General features: G+C 36.1%; 1 protein-coding gene across 1 annotated transcript in view; it reads left to right on the top strand.

The window, feature by feature from the left end:
- adgrb2 (adhesion G protein-coupled receptor B2) overlaps positions 1–26,830 on the top strand; it is a 255,499-nt gene that overhangs the window by 176,135 nt on the left and 52,534 nt on the right. The window contains 1 exon segment of the mRNA XM_042745491.1: positions 18,267–18,558. Coding sequence (XP_042601425.1) covers positions 18,267–18,558 — 292 coding nt within the window.

The following is a 26,830-nucleotide window of genomic DNA, read 5'->3' as shown; positions in this document are numbered from 1 at the left end:
TGTGTGTGTGTGTGTGTGTGTGTGTGTGTGTGTGTGTGTGTGTGTGTGTGTGTGTGTGTGTACTCAATACTCCTGACATTGTAATTATAAATGAGGTTATGAAATCTGTATGTATCTTTGAGGTGGGCTGCTGTTTTGACCTGTATATGGATACTTGCTACTTAATACTATTCTAAACTATTGAAATATCAGCCACTGGTAGATCTCATTCAACAACTTGGATACAACTGTAAATTAATAATTCTGGTATTTGGAAGTTTAGGCAATGTCCATAAGAATGTGATCAGTGGGATGCAGTTGGGGGGCTGCAAAAAAAGGAAGCAAAAAGGCTTGCAAAATTCTGCTCTGTTTCAGCCACCATAGGGAGCATGCAAATATGGACACGGAGATGTTTTGTTTATCCTTAATGTGTTGAGTATTATAAATGGAAGAACCTGTACAACTATGTGAGCCATGAATTTTAGATCTGTCACCTTGCCAAAGACCCTTCCCAGAGTATTTGGATCTTGTTTTCTTTGTAATGTCTTTTAGATCCAAATAAAGGCAATCAAATGTGTGTGTGTGTGTGTGTGTGTGTGTGTGTGTGTGTGTGTGTGTGTGTGTGTGTGTGTGTGTGTGTGTTTTAGAGTCTTAATATGTAAATAATAATAATAAAATAAAATAAAATAGTCTATAATCAGTTTGTGTAAGATTATGTGAATTCAAAAAGTATCATCCTGAAGGAAATTGACAATGTTGAGTATATTTTTTTTAAGCTGTAAAAATGGTCCTGGGGTCTCCAAACAGCATGAGGAAAAAAGATATTCCCATTCCTAATGACTCTCTATCCAGTTTTTATTATAACATTTATTCATTCACAAAAGGTTTTTTTTTTTTTTTTTTTGAGGCCAAAGTCTTCAAAAACATCTCTGAGAGCTTGGAGAACTCACAGTGAGGGGGAAAAAAGCCTAAGTCTGCATGAACTTTGCACTGTGTGTGGTTTATGATCATAAATTCTCTTTTATGTACAGAATGACCTTACCAGAGTTTCCTTTTTAATGTTTTATTTTCTTTCTTCCAAAGCTCACAACTGCCTGGGCTTTACTCTTGTACAATCGCATTAAATCACATTTAATCCCTCCAACCAAATCTAAACCTCCATGGGGCCATTTTAATCACTGCTGGCAAAAAAACCTTGGCACTAAGCAACAAATTGCTTTTGATTATGATAACGTAATGGATGTACTATATAAATGTGTGCACAGTGGCTGAGTAATGTTTTCACAGAGGTGTGGTCGTGCAGCTGTTGCATGTGTGAATGGATGCAGGGGGCTTCCAATCAGAATCAGTCCGCGCTGTATATGTTACCACTTAATTTGTTTTGAGTGAATCTGTGTGGAATTTGTTTGCATGTGGAGGATCAGACTGCGTGCAGTTAGGACATGTGCTGCTGATGTTTGTGAACAGAACGTGTTGATGTTACATGGGCTAATGGGTACTGATGTTGTGCAGAAATGGTCTTTGCTCATTTGCCTAGAGGGGCAAACATGGTTTGTCATATTCATTAGCTCTGCCTGGTTGACTGACACATCTTAGCAGTTATAAGAAAGTGGGAACAGGTTACATGGGCTTTTTGAGAGTATAGATATATTTAGGGTTGGAACGATTTCAAGACTTATCCTCACTGAGGCTGCACTTATTTGATTAAAAATACAGTACAAACAGTATTAATGTGAAATACTATTTCAATTTGTAATAGCTTTTTTATTATGTAAATATATTTTAAAAAGTAATTTAATTTTTTGAGCCAAGCTGAATTTTCAGCAGCCATTACTCCAGTCTTCAGTGTCACATGATCCTTCATAATCATTATTAATCCTGTATGTTGATTTGGTGTTGAAGAAATATTCCTTGTTGGTTATGAATATTGAAAACAGTTGTGCTGCTTAATATTTTTGTGGAAAAGATTATACTTCTTTTCATGATTCTTTGATAATAGAAAATTCAAAAGAACAGAATATATTTGAAATAGTTAATGATTTTGTAACTGATACAAAAGTCTTTACTGTCAGTTTTAATCAATTTAATATGTCCTTGCTGAATAATAATATTAATTTCTTAAAATCCTTTGAACAATAGTGTTCAATAGTATATTAATAAAATATTTTTATAATGTAATTTCTATTTAAAACAAACAAACAAAAGGTTTTGCTTGAGATTTTTTAGATTTAAATTTAAATTTTCTAAAATATCTGATTTTGATTTGTTTTTCCTAAAATTACTAAATTGTCATTTTCTAATATAGAACTTGAATGGCATAAAAGGAAAGAATACTGGGAGGGAATTCTACTTTTCTTTTCCTAAATTGACGGAATTGTTATTTTCTAATATAGTAATTTTCTTATTGGACATAAAAGTAAATCATGTAGATCATCACAGGCAGGGTAATCAGGTCTTGTGCCTTCCTGAAGGGGTTTAATTTGTGATGAAGAGCAACTTGGATGTACTTTATCCAACATTTTACTTAACATGCTCTAGTCCAAACTTGTAAATAAATGTAACTAAAATACCAAAGTTAAAACTACTGCATTCTTTGAGAAGAAAGACCCCATGGAAAGCCATGAGAGACATCAAACTAACACAGTGTAGGAATTTGGTTGTCATGGACAACGGTCAAATGAACAGTTTACAGGTCACTGCGCAAGATATTTGATGGCAGAATGTTACTACTGACCAATCAAAATCCAGAGATTCCAAATAGATGTGTAATATAACGTTAACAAACTCAAACACTTATTCACACAAGTTCTTCTTCTCTCAATTGCCTTTCACTGTCCACATTCTCTCTGTCTCTCTGTCTCTGTCTCTGTCTCTCTCTCTTAATTACCCTTCTTATTATTTTTCTTATTTTTTTTCTTTTCTGTGTTTTTCTTTGTTTTGTTCGTTTGAAGTGGAACTGATCTCTGCATGCTTTATTTCATCTTAATGCCACCTTTCCTTCCAGCTGCCTTACCTCCCCCTGATCTCCCTCCCTCAGCTCTCCTTTCCTCCATTTCTCTTCCCTGTGGCCTTGAAGTTCTCTTCTTCACTCTGGGGTGATTTTGCCTTTATTCACCCTTTTCCCTGTCTTGCTGTTGAATCTGAAAATCTGTTGAATCAGCCTGGTCCTCTCTCTTTTTCTATCGCTGTTCCTCTTTGTTGTTCTTGCTCTCTCTTTTTTTTTCTTCCAGTCCCTCTTTCTCTCTCTGTCTCTCTCTTTATCAGCAGTGGTGCATGTTAATTGCCAGCAGGTTATGGTGCCCTTTTCAGTGCTGTAGGAAGCCTTTGGTTGCTCCCCATGAAAAGGACAGAGCTTTTAGCGCTTCACATGAGATGAGGAGCATGTGCCTCCAAATAAACACACACACACACACACACACACACACACACACACACACACACACACACACACACACACACACACACACACACACACACACACACACACACACACACACACACATTTATGTCCTAAATGTCTAATACTGGAGCAGTTTACATTACATTTACATGTAATTATTTATCAGATACTTTTATCCAAAGCAAATTACAAATAAGGACAATAGAAGCAACCAAACCAACAAAGAGCAACAATACTTAAGTGATTTGACAAGTTCGGGTTTGTCTATTGCAGTACACATAGCAAGTTTTTATTTATTTATTTTTATTTTTTATTTTTTAAATAATAATAAAAAAGTATAAAAAGTAGATAAAAATGAATAGTTTAAGATGTTGGTGATGTTTTTCTATGACGGTAAAGCCTAATTTTTAGTATAATTTCAATATGCTGAATTTATGAGTAGTGTAAAAAAATAGTTCACCCAAAAATGAAAATTTGATGTTTATCTGCTTACCCCCAGGGCATCCAAGATGTAGATGACTTTGTTTCTTAAGTAGAACACAAATGAAGATTTTTAACTCAAACCGTTGCAGTCTGTCAGTATATAATACAAGTGAATGGGAATCGCGGCTTTGAGAGTCAAAAAAAACATACACAAACAAAACCAAATTAAACCCTGGGGCTTGTGACGATACATTGATGTGTAAAGACACAAAATGATCGGTCTGTGCAAGAAACTGAACGTTATTTATATTGTTTTTTACCACCTATTCACCATATGTCCGAACTTTCCTGAACGAGTCTTGAGTGAGTTCTCAACAGCCAGCGCATGACGCGTATTCTTCTTCTTGCTTGCTTTACGTCAGATCGCAGACTTATCGCTCAAATGGACCAATGACACTCTATCTACAATCTCAATTAGGAGTTACTATCTGCCATTCATGTTAACTTTAAGCAGCATAAGAAAAACATTTGTTACTGAAGGTTTTTGGATTAAAAAAAAAGTGAGACATTCACACATTTTGCTTTCTTTCTCAAGCAGAGACAGAACTTCATTGATCTTTTCCGGCTGACTCAGATTTGCTGAGTAAGTGTCATCACTCTAACTTGAGTGTGACTGAAGACATTTTTAGCGTTAGAAATGTCCCCCGTTACAATCCACAGGAAATGAGAGCAGGAGACAAAGCGAGATCGATGGAGATCGCAGCACAGACACATCTCTGATGGCCGACTTTCATTCTTCAGCACCAGCAGCTGGCCAGGCTAGTTATACTTCTTATAGTGTGTGGGAATTACTAAGTTTCTGTTTTCTTGGTTGTGAAAAACATGGAAGATAGTAATAATCTTTTTTTCTTCTTTTTTGAGTTTGAATTGGTCATGCTGCTGATGCTGCATAGGGGTGTTCTGGGGTTAAACAAGCAGAAGCAAAAGGAAATTAAAGATTCTAGACAGACGTCTAGAAAAAACAACAACAACAGTGCTCTCGTGTGGTTTCTTATTGCCTATTTAGTGCCAGGGTAATGAGAGAAAAGACACCAGTTCTGTATGTGTTTGTGTGTAGCACACTCTGTTTTCTTTTAGTACTCCTCCTCCTTTGCCCCTTTTTTTCTGTCTCTTTCCTCCTCTCAGGCTATAGGATGTGTGCAGCAGCAGAGGTATAGGGTCTGTGAGGCTTAAAGGGGCTCCTGAGGGATGAGGGTCTGCTTCTTTAATCTGTTTGTAACCTGTTAAATTGGAATCAGCTCCAGAGAGCAGCAAGGAGAATATGTCCTACAAAGGCGCTTTTTGTTTACTCCAGTTATTCTCATCCCTTGGCTTCTTTCTGTCATTTTGTAAAGTGTGGAACTCTGAATCCCTGAGGCTGATGTGGAAATAGACCAGAAAAATGAGAAGTTATGCTAAAATCATAATTTATTCATTATGTTTATATTCTAAGGACAGTATGTTTTAGCTTACAGCTTATGTGTGCAGTTATGCAAAATTGCTAAAATATTGATTGTTTTTAAACCGGTTTCCTTGACTCTTTTTCATTAGTCAGACAAACAGATAGCCTCACCCCAAAAGTCACACCATTGGTAGAACCAGTGACTAAACTATCATTCAAAAGTTTGGGGTTAGTATTTTATTTTATTTTATTTTATTTTATTTTATTTTATTTTATTTTATTTTATTTTATTTTATTATCATTTTTATTTTATTTTATTTTATTTTATTATCATTTTTATTTTATTTTATTTTATTTTATTATCATTTTTATTGTATTTTATTTTTATTGTTTTGTTTATTTATTTATTTATTTGAGAGAAAGAGAGATTAATACTTTCCACCAAATCTGCATGTTTGAATGATTTTTGAAGGATTATGTGACACTGAAGATTATAGTAAAAGCTGCTGGAAATTCAGCTTGCCATCAAAGGAACAAATTACATGAAAAAATTAATTAGTTATTTTTAAAAAAAAAAGTGGAAAAAAGTGACGTGACATACAGCCAAGTATGGTGACCCATACTCAGAATTCGTGCTCTGCATTTAACCCATCCAAAGTGCACACACACCCGGAACACACAGCCATTTATGCTGCGGCGCCCAGGGAGCAGTTGGGGGCTCGGTGCCTTGCTCAAGGGTACCTCAGTCGTGGTATTGTCGGCCCAAGACTCAAACCCACAACCTTAGGGTTAGGAGTCAAACTCATTAGGCCACAACTTCCCCAACTGTAGTAATATTTCACTATGATTCTGTTTTTACTGGTTTTTTTTTTTTTTTTTTTTTTTTTTTGGATCAAATAAATGCATCCTTGCTCATCATGAGATACATTTGTAAGAGACAAAAACATAAAAGTCTATCAACTTTTTTCACAGTAGAGTATATGCTTGTATTTCAGTGTGAAATGCATATTTATTAATTTATTTTCCACGACACAGTTTCAATCCATTTGTTTTTTTTTATAGTTTGGTTTTTTATAGATTGCCCTTTGCCCTTCTGTTTCCTCATTTGCAAGAGGAAGAGGCAAGACATATCACCATCGTTCAGGGTTATTTCAGTTAATTTGCTGTGTAGGAGTTGCATTAAACTGAAGCACATTTCCACAGCCATCATTCTAAGCCTTGGATCAGTACATTCAGACACAGTCACAGACACATTTCCCTGCAGCACTGCATGTTGCTGTCCGTGGTGCTGAAACAGGTCAAGTCAATGAGATGGTTTCACACAGAGAGAGATTTAGGGTCTTTAAGCACTAATAAGCATTTGAATTGAATCTGAATATAAATAAACATTAAACATAAAATAATCAAATGCACTGTAACGTCCCCCATAGCTTTGATAAACTCATCATACATCAAACCATGGTGACATGAAATCTTACTTGGCTACAATGGCCTGCAAAGTGAACTAGAGTTGATGCTAATAGTCTAGTAGACTAGTGATTGAATTGCAAGATCATTCTCTTATCAAATTAGATGATTCTACAGAACATTTTACATCCATTCAACATTAGATGTGGGCTTATGCTGTATTTGGATGGCTTCCAATTAGGGAAAAAAGCCTGTACACAAGAAAAAAATAAATAAATAAAGAAGTCACAGCCCACAGATGATAAGACAGGGAGGTAATTATTTGTTCATCCAAGGATTTTTCGTGAGACATTAGCACAGCTTGAGATGAGAAATCATTCTTTTTGCAGGGTTCATCTCCACAAACATCCACTTCACTTCTCACTGAGTGTTTGTGTGTGTGTGTTTGAGCACATGCCCCACATCGACTCATTGTGTCTGTCTGAATCTGTGAATATGTGTCAGTGTGTGCAAGTACATAGTCAATTTAAAGGATTATGCTGGAATTTGGCATGAAAACCCCACACCAACCTAATGGCCCACTGCATGTGTTTATTTTAAAATGTTTCTATCTGCTCGGGCAACTGCAGGACATTATGCTGGCCGTGGCTTCGTGTTTACAGTTCAATGTTTTAAATGTCCTTATGTCCGTGCCATCTGTCTTCTAAAGCCCTACCTCTGTTTAAATGAGAAATGTGCTGCAATGAAATTTAGAGTTAGTGAATGCACAGAAATAAGTTGAGTCCATCGTAATGCCCCACATATACAAAGATTTGCATTCAGCCATGCTTCAAAAACACAATGGTATCATCTGTCAGTACATGCCTCATTTACTAAAGCTGGTGTGCTGAGAACATTGTGGGTCATGAGATACTTGTGAGGTTCTTAGATTATTTACTTATGGTAAACATTAGGACATATCATACACATTTTGTAATTATAGTAAAGTCACCAAAACTATGAATCAACATAAAGTGAAGTACCATCATGTTATGTTTTGGATACCGGTGCCCATTATGGGATGCTGGATTGCTGGTGCTGCCACTTGGCGTCTGGAATTACCTATAGTGAACCAGATTCACCAGAAAGACTTGTTATTGCTGGTTAGCTATCATTTCAACAACCACAACAACAACAATACTTATTATTATTATTATTTGTTAAGAAGTTGTATTAATAGCCCAATAAAAACGTCTTATCAAAGCTAATATTAAATTAAACATAATGAATGCATGATTAAACAAAAACAAACAAACAAACAAAATAAATAAATAAATAAAAGGTTGAATTATTATTATTATTAATGACCACCTTTCCTTCTTTAAAATAAATAACAAAAATATTCAATATTTAAGATCATGAGAAACATAATTTTCAAACTTATACTTGTGATGTGTAATTTAAGATACTGGCTTACTGGTCGGGGAGTCGTGGCCTAATGGTTAGAGAGTCGGACTCCCAATCGAAGGGTTGTGAGTTCAAGTCCCGGGCCGGCAGGAATTGTGGGTGGGGGGAGTGCATGTACAGTTCTCTCTCCACCTTCAATACCACGACCTTAGGTGCCCTTGAGCAAGGCATCGAACCCCCAACTGCTCCCCGGGCGCCGCAGCATAAAATGGCTGCCCACTGCTCCGGGTGTGTGTTCACAGTGTGTGTGTGTGTTCACTGCTCTGTGTGTGTGCACTTCGGATGGGTTAAATGCAGAGCACTAATTCTGAGTATGGGTCACCATACTTGGCTGAATGTCACGTCACTTTAATTTCTTTGGCAATTATTGTGAGTATGTTTAGACTTATTTTGGTGTATTTGGTGTTTCCTAACATTACCTCTGCAGTCAATTTAATGTCAGTTTCCCTTGTTGGAGCGACAGAGTATTAACACATTCACAGCTACTGGAACTCCCAGTTTACTATAGGCTTTAGTAACCCTGTATGGTAACATGCACATTCATTACACAGTAAGCATTCAATTTTTCTGGATTGTGGAGTCTGAGTCTGGGAATTCAACCTTGCCACTAGCAGCTCTCTCTTTTTGACCTAGAATCCCATGCTGCTTATTGGGGCAGGGCTCATGCCAGAGGGAGTGGAGTGACAGGGTAAATAACAGGATGTTGATCCCAACAACCTTTTTCTGAGAAGGTATGGAATGAATGCTTTAATCCGGCTCCTAATCCGCACCACTGCCATCCATCACCCTTAGGCCACCACACTCCACTGCTGTGTGAAAGCATGCAGCTACTAGCCACACACACACAGGGCTCTTTTTCTACTTCAATCTGACAGAATTTAGTAGATCTTGTTGTTAAGTTCAACTAAATTTGTCTTTTCAACAAAACATGCAGTTTATTTTAGTCTGAAAGCATATATTTGTAGAATGTTATCATGCCATTATCCCCTCTGATGCAAAAGGGATGGATGTTTGTCAGTAAAATAAGTGATTTATTTATATTTATTTATATTGTTCTCTATTGTGTTCTCATTTAAATGTATTCTATTGTTCCCAGCAGGTATATTCTCAATCAATCAATCAATCAATCAATCAATCAATCAATCAATCAATCAATCAATCAGCCCTCATTAATGCTTCTAAAATGAAATTAACACACCCTATGGTATTCACAGTCTTTGCAAGCTGTACCCACTCCTTTAAATTATAATGTGAACACCATAAAATGAAATGCACGACTAAATAAACTGTATGACCCATTCCAGTGACTTTAAATACAGATTAAAAAAAAAAGATCTCTTTAGTAACTATAATGAAAAATAAAACCTTCATTAATAGCTTTAAAATGAAACAAACAAAAAGGCTGTGAACCCTACAGTTAAAATAAATTAGTGGTATCATAATGGAAATAAATTAAAATGAATATGAGTAAGTAATGAACAGAATTTAAGATATTTTTGATGAAATCTGAGGGATCTTGAATGTGGTAGTTCCATTGCTGTCTACAGGAGGATCAGAGAGCCTTCAGATTTCATCAAAAAAATATCTTAAATTGTCTTCCGAAGATGAATATAGGTCTTACAAGCTCGGAACAACACAAGGGTGAGTAATAAATGACAGAATAGTCATGTACGTACATTACCATGCCAAACCCTCCAAGAGTTATGATAGAAATATAAATAATAATATAATACATATTTATGTAGTATTAAATACTTCCTGAGCAATATGTATTTTTAATATACATGTATATATATTTACAAGCCTGCCATGCATAAAGATATACTAAAAATGTGTATCATGCACAGAATTCAGATAATTTTCTGTTCAGGTGGCAGAGAACCCATTACAACTGTATAACAGATCTGTTTCAGGTCACTGTAAAGCCGCTGTATATGTTTACAGCAGGATGAAGGCATTTGTGGATGTTTTTGGCATGTGATTCAGGGCAGGAGTCTGGTTTACAGACTCCTGAACTCTCTGTGCACCCGCTCATTATCTGAAAATAAGCATGGAGCTCTCTCTCTAACGAGGCTGTGACTCAGACTTTCTCCCACTCAGTGGACTGTAGATCAGCTGCTAGAACAGCTTCTGTTTTTATGATACCATGGGAGTAAATAATCACAGCAACTTAATAGTGATTCCTGGGGCCATTTGGCTTACGGGGATTTTTATCTCAGTGAAATATCAGGGCGGATGCAGCTCTTCCCTCCTCGCTATGATATCGCAACCTGTGTGACCCCTGGTCACCCCACCCCCCCTTCCTGTAATAAAGTGAGACTTAAGCATCTTATGGTTAAAATGAGCTGAACTGGGATAATGTGGAATCCATCTCACCGCAAGAGCGGCTTCAAGCATCTATTATCTGTCTTACCATGGCTAGACCTACATCTCTACACCGGGCTGCTCTCTCTCTTTATATTTGTTCCTCCCAATGTAATCTTCTGCTTCCTTCCTGTTCATGTCATTACACACAAGTTAGGTGAGCTTTCCATGCTATTCTTCAATGAGTAAGTATATTTGAGTTCGTCTGTGAGTCACTAAAGATTCAGCGTTCTATATTTAGATTCAAAACACCTGATGCGGAAATAACCCTGTACCTCCTCTGGTGGTTTAGAGTGTGTGTGTGGTGGAAGTCAAGTGTTTGTGTGTGTGTGTGTGTTTGTTGGGGGAGTGGCTTCCAGGGCAGGGGACAGTGTTAGTATGTCAATCGAAACACCAGCAGATTGAATCTCAGCAAGCGTCTCTCTGCTTACATATAGCATCTGTGTGGAGTTAGACTACACCTCTGTGGTGAGTACATACATGTTTAATGTCTTTTTAACCAATGAAAAGAAATAATTATGATCAATAGATTGGATAGCTTGTGAATCAAAGCTTTGGTTGGATTAAATGTTGGAAAAGATCATCTATCATTTTAGGGTTTTTTAATCATGTAAATCGCATGTTCTCATCTTCCCTGTGAATGTTCTATCCTCCCTGTCATTATTTTTTTTAATTTTAATTATTTTTTTGTTGAATCATTTAAATCTAATTGTCAAGATCTCAAACTCTTGGAAAATGTGGCATTTAAAAAGGCAAACACATCAAGGGAGTAAGATCTGCTGAGGTTTCTATGGCTTGCTTGAGGTGACTGGTAAGTTCTTGCTCTGGTTTAGCTGGCTACATCTTCATTTGTTTGATGTTGTGGGCTATTTTTAGTTGAAGGAGCAATGTTCTTAACACTCTACTGTGGTCATTACTTCAGAGAATTTAATTGTGGATGTTGTTTGACGAAGCTGTGACACCAGTTGTGCAGGGCCACTAGTCGCACACATTGCTAACCTGCCTGGAATCATTCCCATCAGTGCACCAGGAGGAAGGATGATCTCTTTAAAGAAGCTTAACAATTATGGTCAGAAAGGCAAAGGTGAAAAGCCAATGACAAGCACTTTCAATGCATTCCGACATGATTGCAACACTGAATCAAAAGCATTGTGTGTGTTTCTACTTCTGAGGACAAGGACATGATCTTTCATACTTGGGTGAAAACTTTTTACTGTCAGTGCTTCAGTATCTGCGGAAGTTCAGATCTGAGGCATGATGCCCAAATGGAAAAAAAAGAAGGATTGCTCAGAGATAGTTTTAGTTTTGCAGGTATGTGTAAGTTTCAATGTTGTCTCAGTTGTTTCTCCTAATATCCTTTGGGCAAATTAGAATTAGTTTGACATGAAGTATAAGTATAGAGCTATTAAATCAATGTGGGAGTAGTCCAGATACTTTGATCTTGGAAGAACTAAATAAGAAATCATGGTGTTAAACCGCGATTTATCCTCATGGTGACAAGTGACAAGATTGATTCATTCAACCGGTTCGTTACAAAACGCTGATTAATTCATAAATTGAGATTTAGTGAGTTTAGTAGTGAGTTTAGATTAATCTATTCAGACATTTCGTTCAAACACACTGATTCATTCAAGAACAGCACAAGTGACTGTCTTAATGAGTGAGTCATTGAATCATTCACTCAAACAGTTTCAAACATTTCAAAACTTTCAAAAACACAAACAGTTTCAAAAACATTCACAAAAAATGCTTATACATTCAGAAATCAAACATAACTACTGTGTGCTACTCAATTCTGTTCAGTGCAAAAACATGACCTGGCAATATTGTTTCTAAAGTGCAAGTTTCTCAGTAATAAATTCTTGTTTATTGAACTGTCAGATAAAAGCCATATAATACTCAAAATCATGCATTTGTTTTTTCAGAATATCAGTCTGAGCCTTGTGCCTAGAGAACTACACTTGCTTCCCCAACCAGCTCCATTTCTTTTCTAAATTGATCAGAACTTCCCTAAATATATCACTAAAGTTGGTTATGAATGGTCTTACATGTACTAAGTTCCAGAAAATTCTTCTGTTGTGTAGTGAAAAGGATATGCCAGATTGAGTGTATTACGCTTGTCATGTAATATTTCCTTTCCTTTATACTTCCAGAGCTAATTTTCAGTCTTTTTCTCTCTCGCTTCCTCCCTTTCAGATCACTTTTTCATTTTTTTTCTCTCAGTGTTTTTCCCCTGTTTTTAGCATTTTATACTCTGCATTAATTTTTAACACTCCCATAATTCTTCTCTGAACACCCTTTCACTGTAATCATATAGGGCATATTTAGCTCATAACACAGGTGCCTATAACCAGATTAGAATTAATTGCTTTCCCGAAATAAAACTGTTCATCACATGGATTAGCTGTCAGAATCCACGTTTAATTTGTTTGTTTAAGGCGTATTTTCATATTTTCAGCCTTCACGGTAGACGTGACTCCAACTTAACCGCCACCCTATGTCAAGATGATGGCTGCTGTAATCCACCACAGCTTGATCTCTTTTACCAGCGTTTATCTCATGTTTTCATCCTGTGGTTTGAGGCAGCTCATCTTGTAGTGGATATTAAAAACAAAAGGGGACAAAGTCAATTTGGTCTGTTCTGTAATCTGATCCCCCCCAGACTACTGTCATGGCAGATCTGGTCATTTAATCAGAGACCTAAACACAAACACGGGCCGGGCCATTGGTGAGGAAGGGAGCACGCTGCTGGTTCATTAAACCTATCACAGCATGTGCTAATTAAATAATGGAGCCGCACTCACACACCAAAGGGTGAAAAATGACTGCTGTGGCATTTCATTCTCCATATGTTACCCTGTTTGCCCTTGCTTTTAGCATGTATATTTGCTTTTGTGTGTACGACAGAGTGGCAGCGTAAGAGTGAAGATGCCTACTGAGCTATTGAGAGAAAAACCTCAAACCATAAGGAGAAATGAAAAGGTTCACAGAGTTTGTTTACCATGCTGGCTAATAATGTAAAGAGGGTACACAGTGTACCCATGTGCTTTTTCCGATGCTATTTGAAGCATAGGAATGGCTATGGAGGTTCCTCTTGTGTGGGAGTTTAATTGTGTATAGAATTGAGTTGGACATATGCAAAGGTTTTGTTTTGTTTTTTTTGTTTTTTTTTTTTTTTTTCTGGAATTAGCCCTGCTGAAATTTGGTTTATGGTACCTGCATGACCTTTTTGGTGAAGTTGTGGTTCACTCATGATCTCAGAGTCTAAAGCCACGTGGTATGTTGATATAAGGGTGACTGGGGCAAGTCCCATCTTTTACAGTATAATTCTCATTGCTGGTTTATTTTTAAAATAAACCGTATGTGCAGACACAAACTTTAAGGTGCTGTCACATTCACTGCTGTTTGGTAAATTTTCATGGGTGAAATCCAGTCATTTCAATAGGATTCCATGTGATCTGCAATTTAATGTGAGGAATGTGATCTCCCCAAACAGGTTTTGCATCAGGTTCTGTTGTTGACCAACAGAAAGCTGCTTCGTTTGAAAATTGCTTCTGTGAGCTGTGCTTAACTCATCAACATTAGACAATGGACCATTTTGCCCACAAACATATCACAGAATATGTTCTAATGTGACCACATCTTTAAAGTCTTTAAAACTTACATTAACATTAAATACAGATTGACTTTTTGTATAAACATGCATAGTTTTTTTTTCCCCATATCATTTGTAACATGACCATTTGCCTTACTGAACATTCATTCATTCATTATTTATAACAGATATACTTTTTTATTTGGTTTTGATACTGATATTTGTTGATATGGCATTTGTGTGGATTTTTGACAAAAAAACTTTTAGTAATTTCCATGTATGTTTCCCCATGGCACTGAATGGTTAAAATATTTATATAGTATGGGATTTACATGGTACTTTAAATTAAATTAAAAAGCCATCCCATACTGGCAACCATCATTCAAAACAATATCTTTCCAGCAGGTATAATCTTGCATAAAAAGATAATGTCCCGAAGGGCTGTAAATGATGTTGTCCGGACAGCGTACCTGTCTCATTCTGAGAGCTCAGTAATTGGATGTTTTCTGATCTGCCAAACAATGTTTTAGATGATCTTTCACAAAGCCCTGTATCTCTTATCTCACCTGCTCCTGTTCACCTGCTGTTGATTAATATCCTCGGGAGGTTTGCACCTGATGTTCTATGCTTGATCCTAGCCTAACTAGAAATACCCAGAATTCCATTCATGTGTCTGTTGGCTCATCTTTGTTTCTGTTGGTGTCAGAGAGACTTTGAATGGGAGTTGCCTCAGATCAGTTGCCTCTGAAGTGTCAATCTGCAGATCAAGGGTAGAGAAAGATTGCACTTACATTGCATTAGGTAGGTTTTTATTTATTGAGCTCTAGCTGTGGTAGCATATGTGTTGAAGAAAAGAATGATGCATGTTTATGAGAGAGAGAGAGAGAGAGAGAGAGAGAGAGGGAGAGAGAGAGAGAGAAATTAAAATGTAGACAATGCAGATGTGCTCTTGTATTGCTTCTGCATAGGTTTGATTGATATTTCACAAAACTCTTGCACTAGGAATTAATTGCTCATTCTTATAGCATTGTTTTTTCTTATTAATTAATTAGTTAGCCTAAGCCCAATTAAATTTGCATGGTGCAGTTCCCATGCAGTTGTGAGACTAGGTTGTGAAGCATGCAGCAGACTACACCAATCTGGCATACTTTACTAGACCTGTCCGGCATCACTGCACTGTAACCCAGAAGCCTGAATTGACTCTTTAAAATATTGAAATTGCAGTCTAAATCACAAACCTGGATAAATGCCTGATTACAATGTGCCTCTCCATAATTTTATCATCATTTGATGAATCACTGCTGGCTTGACGCCTTGAAAATCTACACAAACATGTCTTTTAAACAAAATACCACAGGCGGTAATAGCATAGTGTCATTTGTGCCAGGCAAATTAAAAGTGAATATAGCTCAATCTATATCAAGTCTAATTTGCATAGAAAGTTTGCACTGAAAAAAAAAAAAAAAAAAATGACAATGACTTAAACTGAAATCTGGCTTGTTAGTAACTAAGATGTAGAGTTTTAAACAGAAATATTGCACACAAAAGTGATGCAACTATTTAGTGAATTTGTCCTAAAATGTTTGATTAAACGATTTTGACCTTGAGGGAAGTTATGATAGTTTTTAGTGGATTTGTGATTAATTGTTTGATTGAGCTTTTTTTGTATACAGACCTTTTTTTATTTATTTTTGGACCTTTTTTAATTAATCTCGGGGACTATTTATTTATAGTTATTTTTTAGTTGGGATTTATCTTTATTTTTGCCGCCTGAGTAGACTTTACAGACTCATAACCTCTTAATTTAAGATATTCATAATAATATACCTGCTTCCTTTACTCCATAAAATAAAAGTACTAGGATTAAAGTAAATGCATTTTAATAATGTACCACCTCTTCTATGTTTGCTAGGGATGTAATGGCACACAAAAATGACGGTTTCAGTACATACCCTTGGTTTGGTATGTTTTCAGTACAGCGGGGAGAAAAAACAAATATCTTCTTTTTTCTTTATTCATCTTCCTGGTTATTGAAGAAACTATGGCTTTGTCTTTAACTTCAGAAAGTCTATCTTTGTACTGTAGTTTATAGAGATTTTAAGAGCTTCCACTTTTGGATGCAAAATATTTTTAGTAAAATATATATTTCAGTCTGTCTGTTTAATGTGCAAATGCACATCAGCGCTCATTCATTGAAGTCTGTGAAGTTTAACAGAGACCCTTTGTGCAAAATAGTAAAATGTAAAAATGAACATTATGTGCTGAGGAACAATTGTCTCAAATTATACAGTATACACATCTGGCAGACTCCCTTAAACTGTACTCTTAATATAAAACACATCTCACGTTTAAGGCAATTTGGATTATGCACCTTTCCTCCAACAGCTCACTCTGTGTCCTTGGGTATCTTTCAGATGTATTTGCTACATCAATGTGTATTGATATATAAATGGTATTGTCCCAACCAAGCTCATTTAGATTCAGTAAGGCTATTTAGATATACTATAGTCAGAATCTGAAAATCTCTAAAGGGGTCAAATACAAAAGAGAGACCTCAGTGAACTGAAAAGGCTATTACTGCTTACAATACAAATCATTACTTGGAAGTAGATGAAATTCACTTATTCATTGTTCACTTGAAAGATTCATTCATTGTAACTTTTTAAAGTCAACATGACAAATTGCCATTTGCTAAAGTGTTTTCTCTTGTGGAATAACATGAAGTGATGAACTGCTCACAAAGAAATTTCTGAATTTTGATTTCATGTTGACTTAAGTAGGTGTCTTGCTCAAGGACACAATGGTGATGATTCATGGACCATTTTTTGGTTACTAGCAAAGAGCACAGCACTACCCTTACTGCTGGAAAATGACCCAACTCGTCACCGGTTATGTACAGACTTATCTGCCTTAAATAGGGTTTCAGTTGTGGAAACAGAATGTTACACATATTTAATCAGTTGTGCTTTTTGTTGTACACGATTTGCTGAATCCATAATTAGAAGTTCCTCTTAGTCCGACCATCTGGCCTCGGCAGTGAGTTTAATCTGAAGATCAACATGAAGCTTTACAGTTTACATTTAACAAAGGTTTTATGACTTCCCATCCTCCATTCGCATTATTTCTTCCCTGAGTTTAAGATGTGCATATGAGGGAGTATGTTAAGTTCACAGGGTCACATTGGCAGCTTGTACGTAAAAAAAAAAAAAAAAAAAAAACGAATAGAATAGATAAATAAAATAAAGCATTTGAAACAGATGATGTAAATATGTGCATATATACACTACCGCTAAAATGTTTGGGGTGGGTAAAATTATTAAATGTTTTTGAAAGAAGTATGTATTTATTTGATGAGAAATACAGTAAAAACATTGTAAAATATTATTACAATTTAAAATAACTTTTTTTCTATTGTAGTATATTTTGAAATGTAGTTTTTAGTGTTGGAAAAGTTGAATTTTAGCAGCCATACCTCCAGTCTTCAGTGTCAGATGGTTCTTCAGAAAACATTTGAATATGTTGATGTTTAAAAATGTCTTATTATTATCAATGCTGATGATGATAGTTGTTATTTTTGATGTTTTTTATAGTTTTTATTTATTTTTCTTTGATGAATTTATGATTATAATTATATTTAACAGGAATTTTTTTTAACTTTAATTTTGTATTTGCCGTCACTCTTGATCAATTTTATGTGTCCTTCCTTAATAAAAGTAAAGTCTTATTGACCCCAAACCTTTGGATGGTAGTGTTAATATAGGCATACTGTAAAATAAAGATGACTTGTTAATAGATTAATGAAAGAAGGATTTAACAATCACATGATTATAATTGTAGTTCAGAAGCGATGGGAATTTTACAGTGCTTCTGCTAGACATTTTGAGGACATATTGAGAACACTTTGAGTAAGAGGATGATGAAGGGTACATATGACAGCCACAAGACCCTGAAAGTGTTTATGACAAGCAGATATTCACAGAAAGACTAGACGGCCCATTATAAAGCAAGGCCAGTGGACTTGAGGGCCGTTGTGGCTGAGAGCATTTGGAGTGGGGTTGTCATCGACTAGTTCTCATGGCACCGTACAACTCACTACGGTCTCTCCTGTTCTCTCTCATGGAATGACCCAATTAATTCATTCTTTTTTTTTTTCTTCATTCTTTTTTTCTGTATGTGTGTTTGTGTGTGTTGTTGCTATACCCTATCAACAGAGAGGCTGGCGAAGAAAACTGGGACGCAGAGAGCTGCCAAACGCTCCCATCGCCGGCAGTCTCCCACACCAAATGTCTGTGCAGCAAGCTGTCCACCTTTGCAGTGTTAGCGCAGAAAGCTAAAGAACCGGTGAGTGCTATCTTTACCTTTCCACACCACACTTTACCTCTCAGCATCTGCTCGGGACAGGGCCTAGCCGACCGAGACCTCTGTGAAATTTGTCTTATGCATAACATATGCTGCCATACATTGAGAATATTGTGTGGTTGCTCTCTAGAAGGTCATTATCCCGTCTGTTCCACATATGCTAGATGCTGTAGCTAAAAAAAGATCAGAAACTGTGTTCTTGGGTAATTATTTTGTTGTAAAGATTTCTTAAAGGTAGGGGTGTAACATCTGCACTGTTGCTGTGACATTTGATGTGAACTTGCCTCCATAGTGTGAGGGTATCATACAGAAGCAGATGGTGGATCAGGTGTTTAATATATCATGGTATGCATTATGTGTCAGGGTTTTTCTAGCTTGGGATTTCTCCCAGGTATAGTTTAAAGGCACTGATGCACAGCAACGTTGTTGTTTTTCTGTGATTATGAATATTAATATCAATGTTTAATGTTTAATGTTTAATGTTTATTTAATTAATTTCGGTCCTCACAGACAATCAATCATACAAAAATAAATAAAGTTGTACATAATAACCGAAAAGGTGTAGGCTGAAGCCTCTGCTTATTAAGCCTACCCTTTGTACATAATTATCAATCAAATGAGCGGCACTTTTTCACTAGTAGCGATTAATACAATAAAGCAGTGGATATCAAAATTGTGAGGCATCCAGGGATGAATGGGTATACAGTTATCAAGTAAAAATGAAAAAGAAATACGGTACCGTTTAAAGATTTCAGACCGTTTAGTAATGCATATATATTTAAATATTAATATTTGTATGGGGGGGGGGGGGGTATCACAGTTTCCACAAAAATATTAGGCTGTACAGTTTTCAACACTGATAATATGAATAAGAAATGTTACTTGCTCCAAATCAACCTATTATAATGATTTCTGAGGGATTATTTAACACTGAAGACTGAAGTAATGATGCTGAAAATTCAGGTTTTCCTTTACAGGAATAAATTAATTTCCAGTAGTGTATTAAAGTACAAAATTTTTGAATAAAATATTTTACATTTTCACCAAATTTTCATCAAATAAATACAGCCTTGATGACAAATGTAGAAAATCTCCCTGAAATTGAAATATGAGGAACAAAAATCACATTTTCACACCTTTTTTGGTCAAGTATGATTTTGTGTGTTTTTGAGTAGTGTACACATTTTATACTTTGAGTAAAACAGTGACCATTTTTTACATGCATCCAATGATTTTCTGTAAAGCTGTTTTAAATAAAGTATTGTGAAAAGCACTGTATAGTTAATAGTGCCATTTTCAAAATTACAATTTTTTTTTTTTTTTTTTTTTTGCTGTTGTTGCCATTAGATTATTTTTATTATTTTTCTACTGCCAATAGGAAGAAAATTAAAAACCATGCTAATATAACTATTGCTTTGACATGTTCCTAAACATGAATAGAAATAAATAGCTTAGCATCTTTAGCTTTTGTTTATTATGTTCACCTTATTTATTTTAAGTACAAACTAATGTTTGGAGTCCTTACTGAGTAGATATGTGTCAACTTTGACTGGACTAGACACTAAGTGTTGTATCTGTGATGTGGCTTTTAGCTATCCAGGTTAATGACTCATGTTGCCGCTTGTTATATTGACCCTCTGCCCTCTTTTCACTTAATGGAAGTGAGAGGCTGCTTAGACCTCACTGTTCTAGGACTATGTGTCCTGTATCTCTCTCTCTCTCTCTCTCTTTCTCTCTCTATATATATGTCTGTCCATGTCTCTATCTACATATTTATCTCTCTCATTCATTTCCCGTTTCTTTCCTCCCCTCCCCTCAACTGCATCATCAATGAAAGGATACTGACCCAGTTTAGTTTAGCCGAGTGTTTTTTCATCTGAAAGCACCCCCATTAAAGTGATTGATATGCATGGCAGGCGAAGGGGATGCTGGGAGATGGAGAATAGCCCTGAGGAATGAGCAATGTGGGGCGGAGAGAGTAGAGCCAGAGGCTAGTCACAGTCACACAGGAGCTGGACCACACGCTGCTGGCTGCCATCACCACTGACACTGGCTAAAGACAGCGTGCCAGGCAGAAACACGCATGCAGAGAGAGAGAGAGAGAGAGCGAGAGAGAGAGCAGCACTGCCCATCAGGCACAGTACTGCACAGGCAGGGGCATTGAGCTTTGGGTACAGGGAGGCAAGGTGGATGCAATGCCAGTTCTAAAAACTGCAGAGCTAAAAGGAATACTAAAATAAAAAGAGGGAAAAGTCGAGGACAGAACATTTTAAAGTCAGAAGTCATGTTTACTAATAGAGTATAATAATGGGAGACTAAAGTGTGTCTACTGCTTTGGGTATGAGAAAAGCACTTCATAAATAAAACTTATTATTTCCATGAAATAAAGAGCTGTTGATCAAAAGTGACTGAAAATACATTTACTTTGTTCATTAAAGAGTCCTGAAAAAAAATCTAAGTTTCCACAAAAACATTAAGCAGCAACACTGTTTTGATGATAATAAGGAATTTTTCTTGAGCACCAAATCAACATATTAAAAAGTAGGATCATGTGATACTGAAAATTCATCTTTGCCATCACAGGAATGAATTACATTATAAAAAATATATTTTTTTTAAATTTAACTTGAATAATAATAATAATAATTATTATTATTATTATTAGTAGTAGTAGTAGTAGTAGTAGCAGTAGTAGTAGTAGTAGTAGTAGTAGTAGTAGTATTTTTGCTCAAATAAATGCAGCCTTGTCGAGCTCTGGCAATAAATAGTTGCCAGATTTGCCAAATTTAGCTAGAAAAGGTTACCAGCCCAGTTTTCTTGCCAACGCTGCAGTGAAACGAATGTAAACAGTTGTGCTGTTTTTAGATATTTTTCCAGAATTCTTTGATGCACACAAAAAAAAGAAAAAAAAAAGAAAATTCAAAGTATAAAAATCTTGTAAAACTATATGTCTTTGCTGTCACTTTCGTTGATTTATATTTCATCATTATATTCGTTATTCATTATATAATGGTTTTCAGTCGTAAAGTTTTCTAAAATGTCACTGTTCTTAAAATATGCTGAATATGTTGCTTCCTTAGAGAATAGAAGAGTGACAAGCAAAAATAAAATTATAATTCACGTCTCTTATCTGTCACCCAGACCTTAAGCTGTAGGTCAATGCTTCCTAATCGACATTTATCAATTTTTGTCCCTCATTATGACGTCAGTGCCTGGCTATTGGCTTTTGCGGGAGTGCCTGGTGACATTTGGAAGTGCAGAGTAAACGACACTATTAGCAAACAGTCTCCAACCATTAGCCTGCCTCTGCATGGGTCATCACATCTCCATCAGAGACTTTAATGTTCTCCAGCAGCTTAACATTGTAAAAAAAAAAAAAAAAAAAAAAAAAAAAAAAAAAACCTTAAACCAGACACTGTTGCTGTGTTCCAAAATCTAGTGTGTTGTCTATCTAGGCAGCATTTTTAGGCCTTATAAATGCCCTTTAAATGCAAAAGATGTTTCAAAGTGTAGTTTTAAAAACTGTGATTGCTTCTAAGACACCTCTATTTTTCACACATAAATGCACAGAATGCGCTGCAGAAACTTTGAGGGAAATGTTTTTTATTCAGTTCTAAAAGGTGTTAATAGAATATCTAGTTTAGGTACAGTATGTGTGCTTGTTTTGCTTTAGCACATGGTCATTATAGCAACACGCTAACCACACATTCTACTGTTAATGAAGTATCTTTTGCACTTCAAGGAAGTAGAGCTACTTGTGTACAGTTTGAGTGACCATACTGATGGAAAATGTTTCAAATCAGTCATATTTGAGGTTCTCTTTTGGTTAAAAGGCAGGATTCTAACATCAAAACAGCTCACTTTTAGAACAGAGCTCATTTGTTTTCTTCCTTTTTTGAATCCGTAAACCTCAGATGGGAAAGTTCTGAATAGGGCCCTGCGAAGTACAACAGTTGCTCTGACAGATATCCAGTGGTCTGAACACATTCATCTTGTTTTGTTCTGAGCTCTTTGCCCTCCCAAGGCTCTGGTATCTTCTCAGTATTACAGATCAAGTCTGCTCTTGGGCTTTGTAGTTGAGAACTAGAAGAGAGTCAGGCGTGATGGAAAATGCATTTCAATTATACTGTCTTAGGAACTTGTTAAAGGGATGTTTTGGCGTTTTGTTGTGTGTGTGACTTTAGCCAAAGATTGTGTTGCATGGTATACCGGTGCGCAGTACCAGAAAGAGGAAAAAGTCATAGTTAATGGTTTGTTAATAGCGAGGATTGGACCTTAAAATAAAGTGTGGCCAATTTTTGTAAGATGATGATGATAATGATAATAAAAACAATAAAAGTAATAATAATAATGAAGTTAAAACTGTTGGAAGGCAGAACTGTATTGATGTTCCTCAAACACTTACAGTATAATAATAATAATTATAACATTTTTTTATGTATTATAATTATTATTATTGTTGTTGTTGTTATTGTTTGTATAAACTGTCAGGAATAAACACATAAACAATAACAGCCCATTATTATTATTATTATTGTTGTTATTGTGTCTGCGTGTGTGTGTAAACTGTCATTAATAAATATATTTAAACATCCTATAGCAATCCTGACACTTCAAACAAACTGAGGGGTATCAACAGCTCTAGCCCCGTCTTCAAGACTTTACGGAGGAAGAGGGACAGATCAAATGTTTAATGGCAAATAAGACAGAGATAGATGGATGGATTAGCCTTCATGTTTAATCGAGAGGAGAGCGAGGGTGGAAAGTGGCTGTCATTACAGGCCATCTTTAGTTTAGCTGCTATCACCCACTGATCCTGTTTATCCCCTGCTGTCTTTGCCAAAGAGTGAAAACACTGCTATTTTCCAAGGTTATAGGTCTGTTTTATTTAAAATAAAGCTTTTATTTAAGCCAGCGCCTCTTTTCTTATACAGTGACTACAAGCTCAAAGGCTTCCTATGGTTATCATGCTAGCCTCATAGTATGCATAATAACTCTGTGCTGATCAGTTACTCAGTGATGGATGATGGGAGTTGTTGGCACAGAGAAGATAGCGGCTTCTTTAGGCCATAACAATTTGTCGCCTGTCAGTTTTCCCATGCAACTGATTCATCGTCACATAGGATTAAACTAGAGGCACTCAAGCGCAGACAAAGACACACATGACGGAGCACGCTAAGATCTGGTGTTATTACCCACTTTAACACAGACACACGCATGCGTCTATTTTGAACAAGTAGGCCTACCTGCCCTGCATACTAAGATTCTCGCTGTCTGGTTGGATGAAGGACGGAGGTCTTTCTCTTTGTATCAGGGAATCTCTATAGTGTTGTAATTTGCCTCAGGCTTGTTGACCAATCTTGCTAGTTGCTATCCTTGTATACAGATAAACAGAAGCACAGATAAATAAGTATTTTGTGGAGATAAACATTATGTCTGCAGGTTATCTGTTCCACGTGGTGTATCTTTAACCGTCCCATAAGACTCTGTAGATGCATGGCTTTCATAGGGTCTTGTGTATCTCACCCTATCTATGTTTTGTTATTTTGCACGTATTGTCAAAGAAGGCATGTAAAGCTATTTGAATTGCAAAAATAAGTGTATTTTTTTGGTGTATGGTTCTTTAAAAAATGTAAAATAGCTCTAAAGGTTAGCTAATGTCACTGAAACAGCAAAGTCTGTTGAAACAGTTTTTACAGTGTTTGCAAGGCAGAACGATATTGATGTTCCTCAAACATTTTTTTCTTTCAGCAATTTCATGCAATTAATTCAGCTCAAACCGTTTAACATGCAGACTCTATTCCAACTATCTTTTGCAGAAAAGTTCAGCCTTAGGTGTGATGTGGTTATTTTTGATTTATATGAACTTTAAGAAACATACAGTTAAAATGTGAAAAATTCCCTTTGATGTACATTAATAGAATGTTCACCATTCAAATTTGAATCGTCATTGTATTTGCATTTTGAATTTTAATCAGTCTTCTACCCTGCAATTATTTCACACTGCAAAGAAGCAGTCTTCCTTTAATATTGTTAATATACTTATTTTTTATTAATATTTTCAAATAGCTTTTATATATTCCAGTTTAGTTTTCATTTTAGCTTAATGTTTAGCAATTTTGTAATATTATTTAGATGAAATATTTTTTTTTTTTTTTTTAACTTTTAGTTTTTATTTATTTACTCTTAATAACTGTAGTGCTTCAGCTTTAATTTATTTCAGGTAGAGGCCAAGGCAATATTTCTAATTTTCATTTATTTAAAATTTTCCATTTAGCATTATATTTTATTTTATTTCATCTATATTTCAATTAACAAAAATGTTTTTATACGTTTATTTTTTAATGCAGAACTAAAACACTTTCACTGTCTTCTGCTGCCAGAATTGGTCGTTTCTTTAGGAAATTCAAATCTAGTTCTATGTGTTACATTAATATAATGCTGGTTCATCTTGCACAAGATATTAATGAATATGACCACTATTTAATTACTACAAGATTTGAACCCTCAACCTTTTGATTACCAGCCCAGATTTTTAACCATTAGACTCCAAAGAGATGAGTGAAATAAAACATGAGGAGTTAAATGCTAATAAATGCGCAGTCTCTCGCAGTGAAATGCTCAGTCTCCGCTGTGACACGGGCACAATTGCTAAGACGCTAGCCATGATTCTCATTAGCACACGGCCTAGTGTAAGTCGCTGCTGAGGTGATGCGTTTCCTCACACAGTAATAAGCATAGCTGCTCTCCTGGGCGATACACATCCCAGCTCATTTTTGTTAGGAGAGCTGTCCCTTCTTGCATGTTCATTTAATTCCCAATTACAGGATGTAAACCGGTTTATTCTACAGCAAATCTTCATATAATGCAGTGCTAACCACTTAACAATATAATGGAGTTCTATTTGGTTGTCGTGGTTTGGGTGTATTGTGGTAAGTTTGGAGGCTGATGATTGATCAGCGCCCTGTTTTGGGCTTTAGACTCCCTAACAAACAGTCCCACCACCCTGCGATTCTCTGCCAACTTCAAAGATAACAAGTGTCCAGGGAACTTGAAGGATAGCGTTAGCATGTGATAAAATGGCACTCGGTCTCTCCTGATGTGGATATGTACTGGGCTAATCAGGTGGAGCGTTGCGGCATGCATCCAAACAGTGGATCGAGGTTTTGTCTCGGAAGGTCTTAGATGAGGGAACGATACACCTCTGAGAGTTTCAACTGTTTGATTAATGCAGAGTCTGACTAAGTTCGTGTTAAGTTTTTCTTGTGTTCCCTTGTCCCCGCTTCCTGGTTCTGCTAAGTGCATTTCTTATTGTCATAATGAGTTATTGCGGAGCGAGAAGGAATGGAAGTTGAGAGATCAGGGATAAATGGTGGCTGTGCAGCGCGTGAGGCTGAGAAGTAGGCTAAAGTGCCTGTGATGATGGTGGAGTTGGTTACTGTTTTGTGAGGATGTTGAATTTGGTTTAGGGTGTGCTGGGATAGACGGCCTGTAATTTGCGTGACTTCTATGGCTCTCAGTGCCAATGGGAGCTGTGGCATATGCTTTTTTAGGACATGTCTTATGGTATGGCTGCTTAGGGCTGCAGGCCTGTGAATGGGAACAGGTTCCACCTCAGCAGGTTCTCTGTGGACATGGCAAATGATCATATAACCCCTCAATGGGCGACATTTGTGATTATATATGGGTGAATTTCACCATAAATGTGTGGTATTATTGTAAGTGTGAATTTGAGAGACAAGTAGGACTAGTTTAGAGTTAAAAAGATGTGTGTGTGGCTCAGATGGGGGAAGTAGGCGTGGGTATCATGGAGAAGCATTAGTTTGAAGTTTAGTGCTTTTAGTAAATGATCTGATTGAACTATCATTATATTTAAATGTGACATGTTGTGATGTGATAAAACTCAAGCAAAATGAAATGAACAAAGCAGCCTAGCGTCTCGTATGCTTGCAGTTGATAAATAGTCCAGCCACTTTATTTTCTCTTTTTGTCTGAAATTAAATGAAAGGATATGTTTTATTTTAATGGTCTCCTTTAGGCATTCTGTTGCATTTGCAACTATATGTGGACTAACTCTAATTAGATTATTAGTAGCGCATTAGTAGACTGTTATATTAGGGTTAGGGTTAGGGTTAGGGTTAGGGTTAGGGTTAGGGTTAGTAGAATCAGTTGACATTATACTTTCTTATAGTCAGTAGAATGTGTGTTGGAGGACCATAAAAATAATGTTTTAACTCAAATTTGATAGTGTTGTCATATTTTTAGTGTTGTTTGATATAGTTAAATAATTTCAGCTTGTAATGTCTCTGCTCTCTAACCTGCTAATATAACTCATATTTTGTTTCTAACCTAATGTATAAACTACTGTTCTAAACTTTGGGGTCAATAAGATTTGTTGTTGTTGTTATTGTTTTTG

This window comes from Cyprinus carpio, chromosome B19 (assembly GCF_018340385.1).
Source record: "Cyprinus carpio isolate SPL01 chromosome B19, ASM1834038v1, whole genome shotgun sequence".
Lineage (NCBI taxonomy): Eukaryota > Metazoa > Chordata > Actinopteri > Cypriniformes > Cyprinidae > Cyprinus > Cyprinus carpio.
Note: the sequence above shows the minus strand (reverse complement) of the source record. Positions and strands in the feature narration are given on the sequence as shown.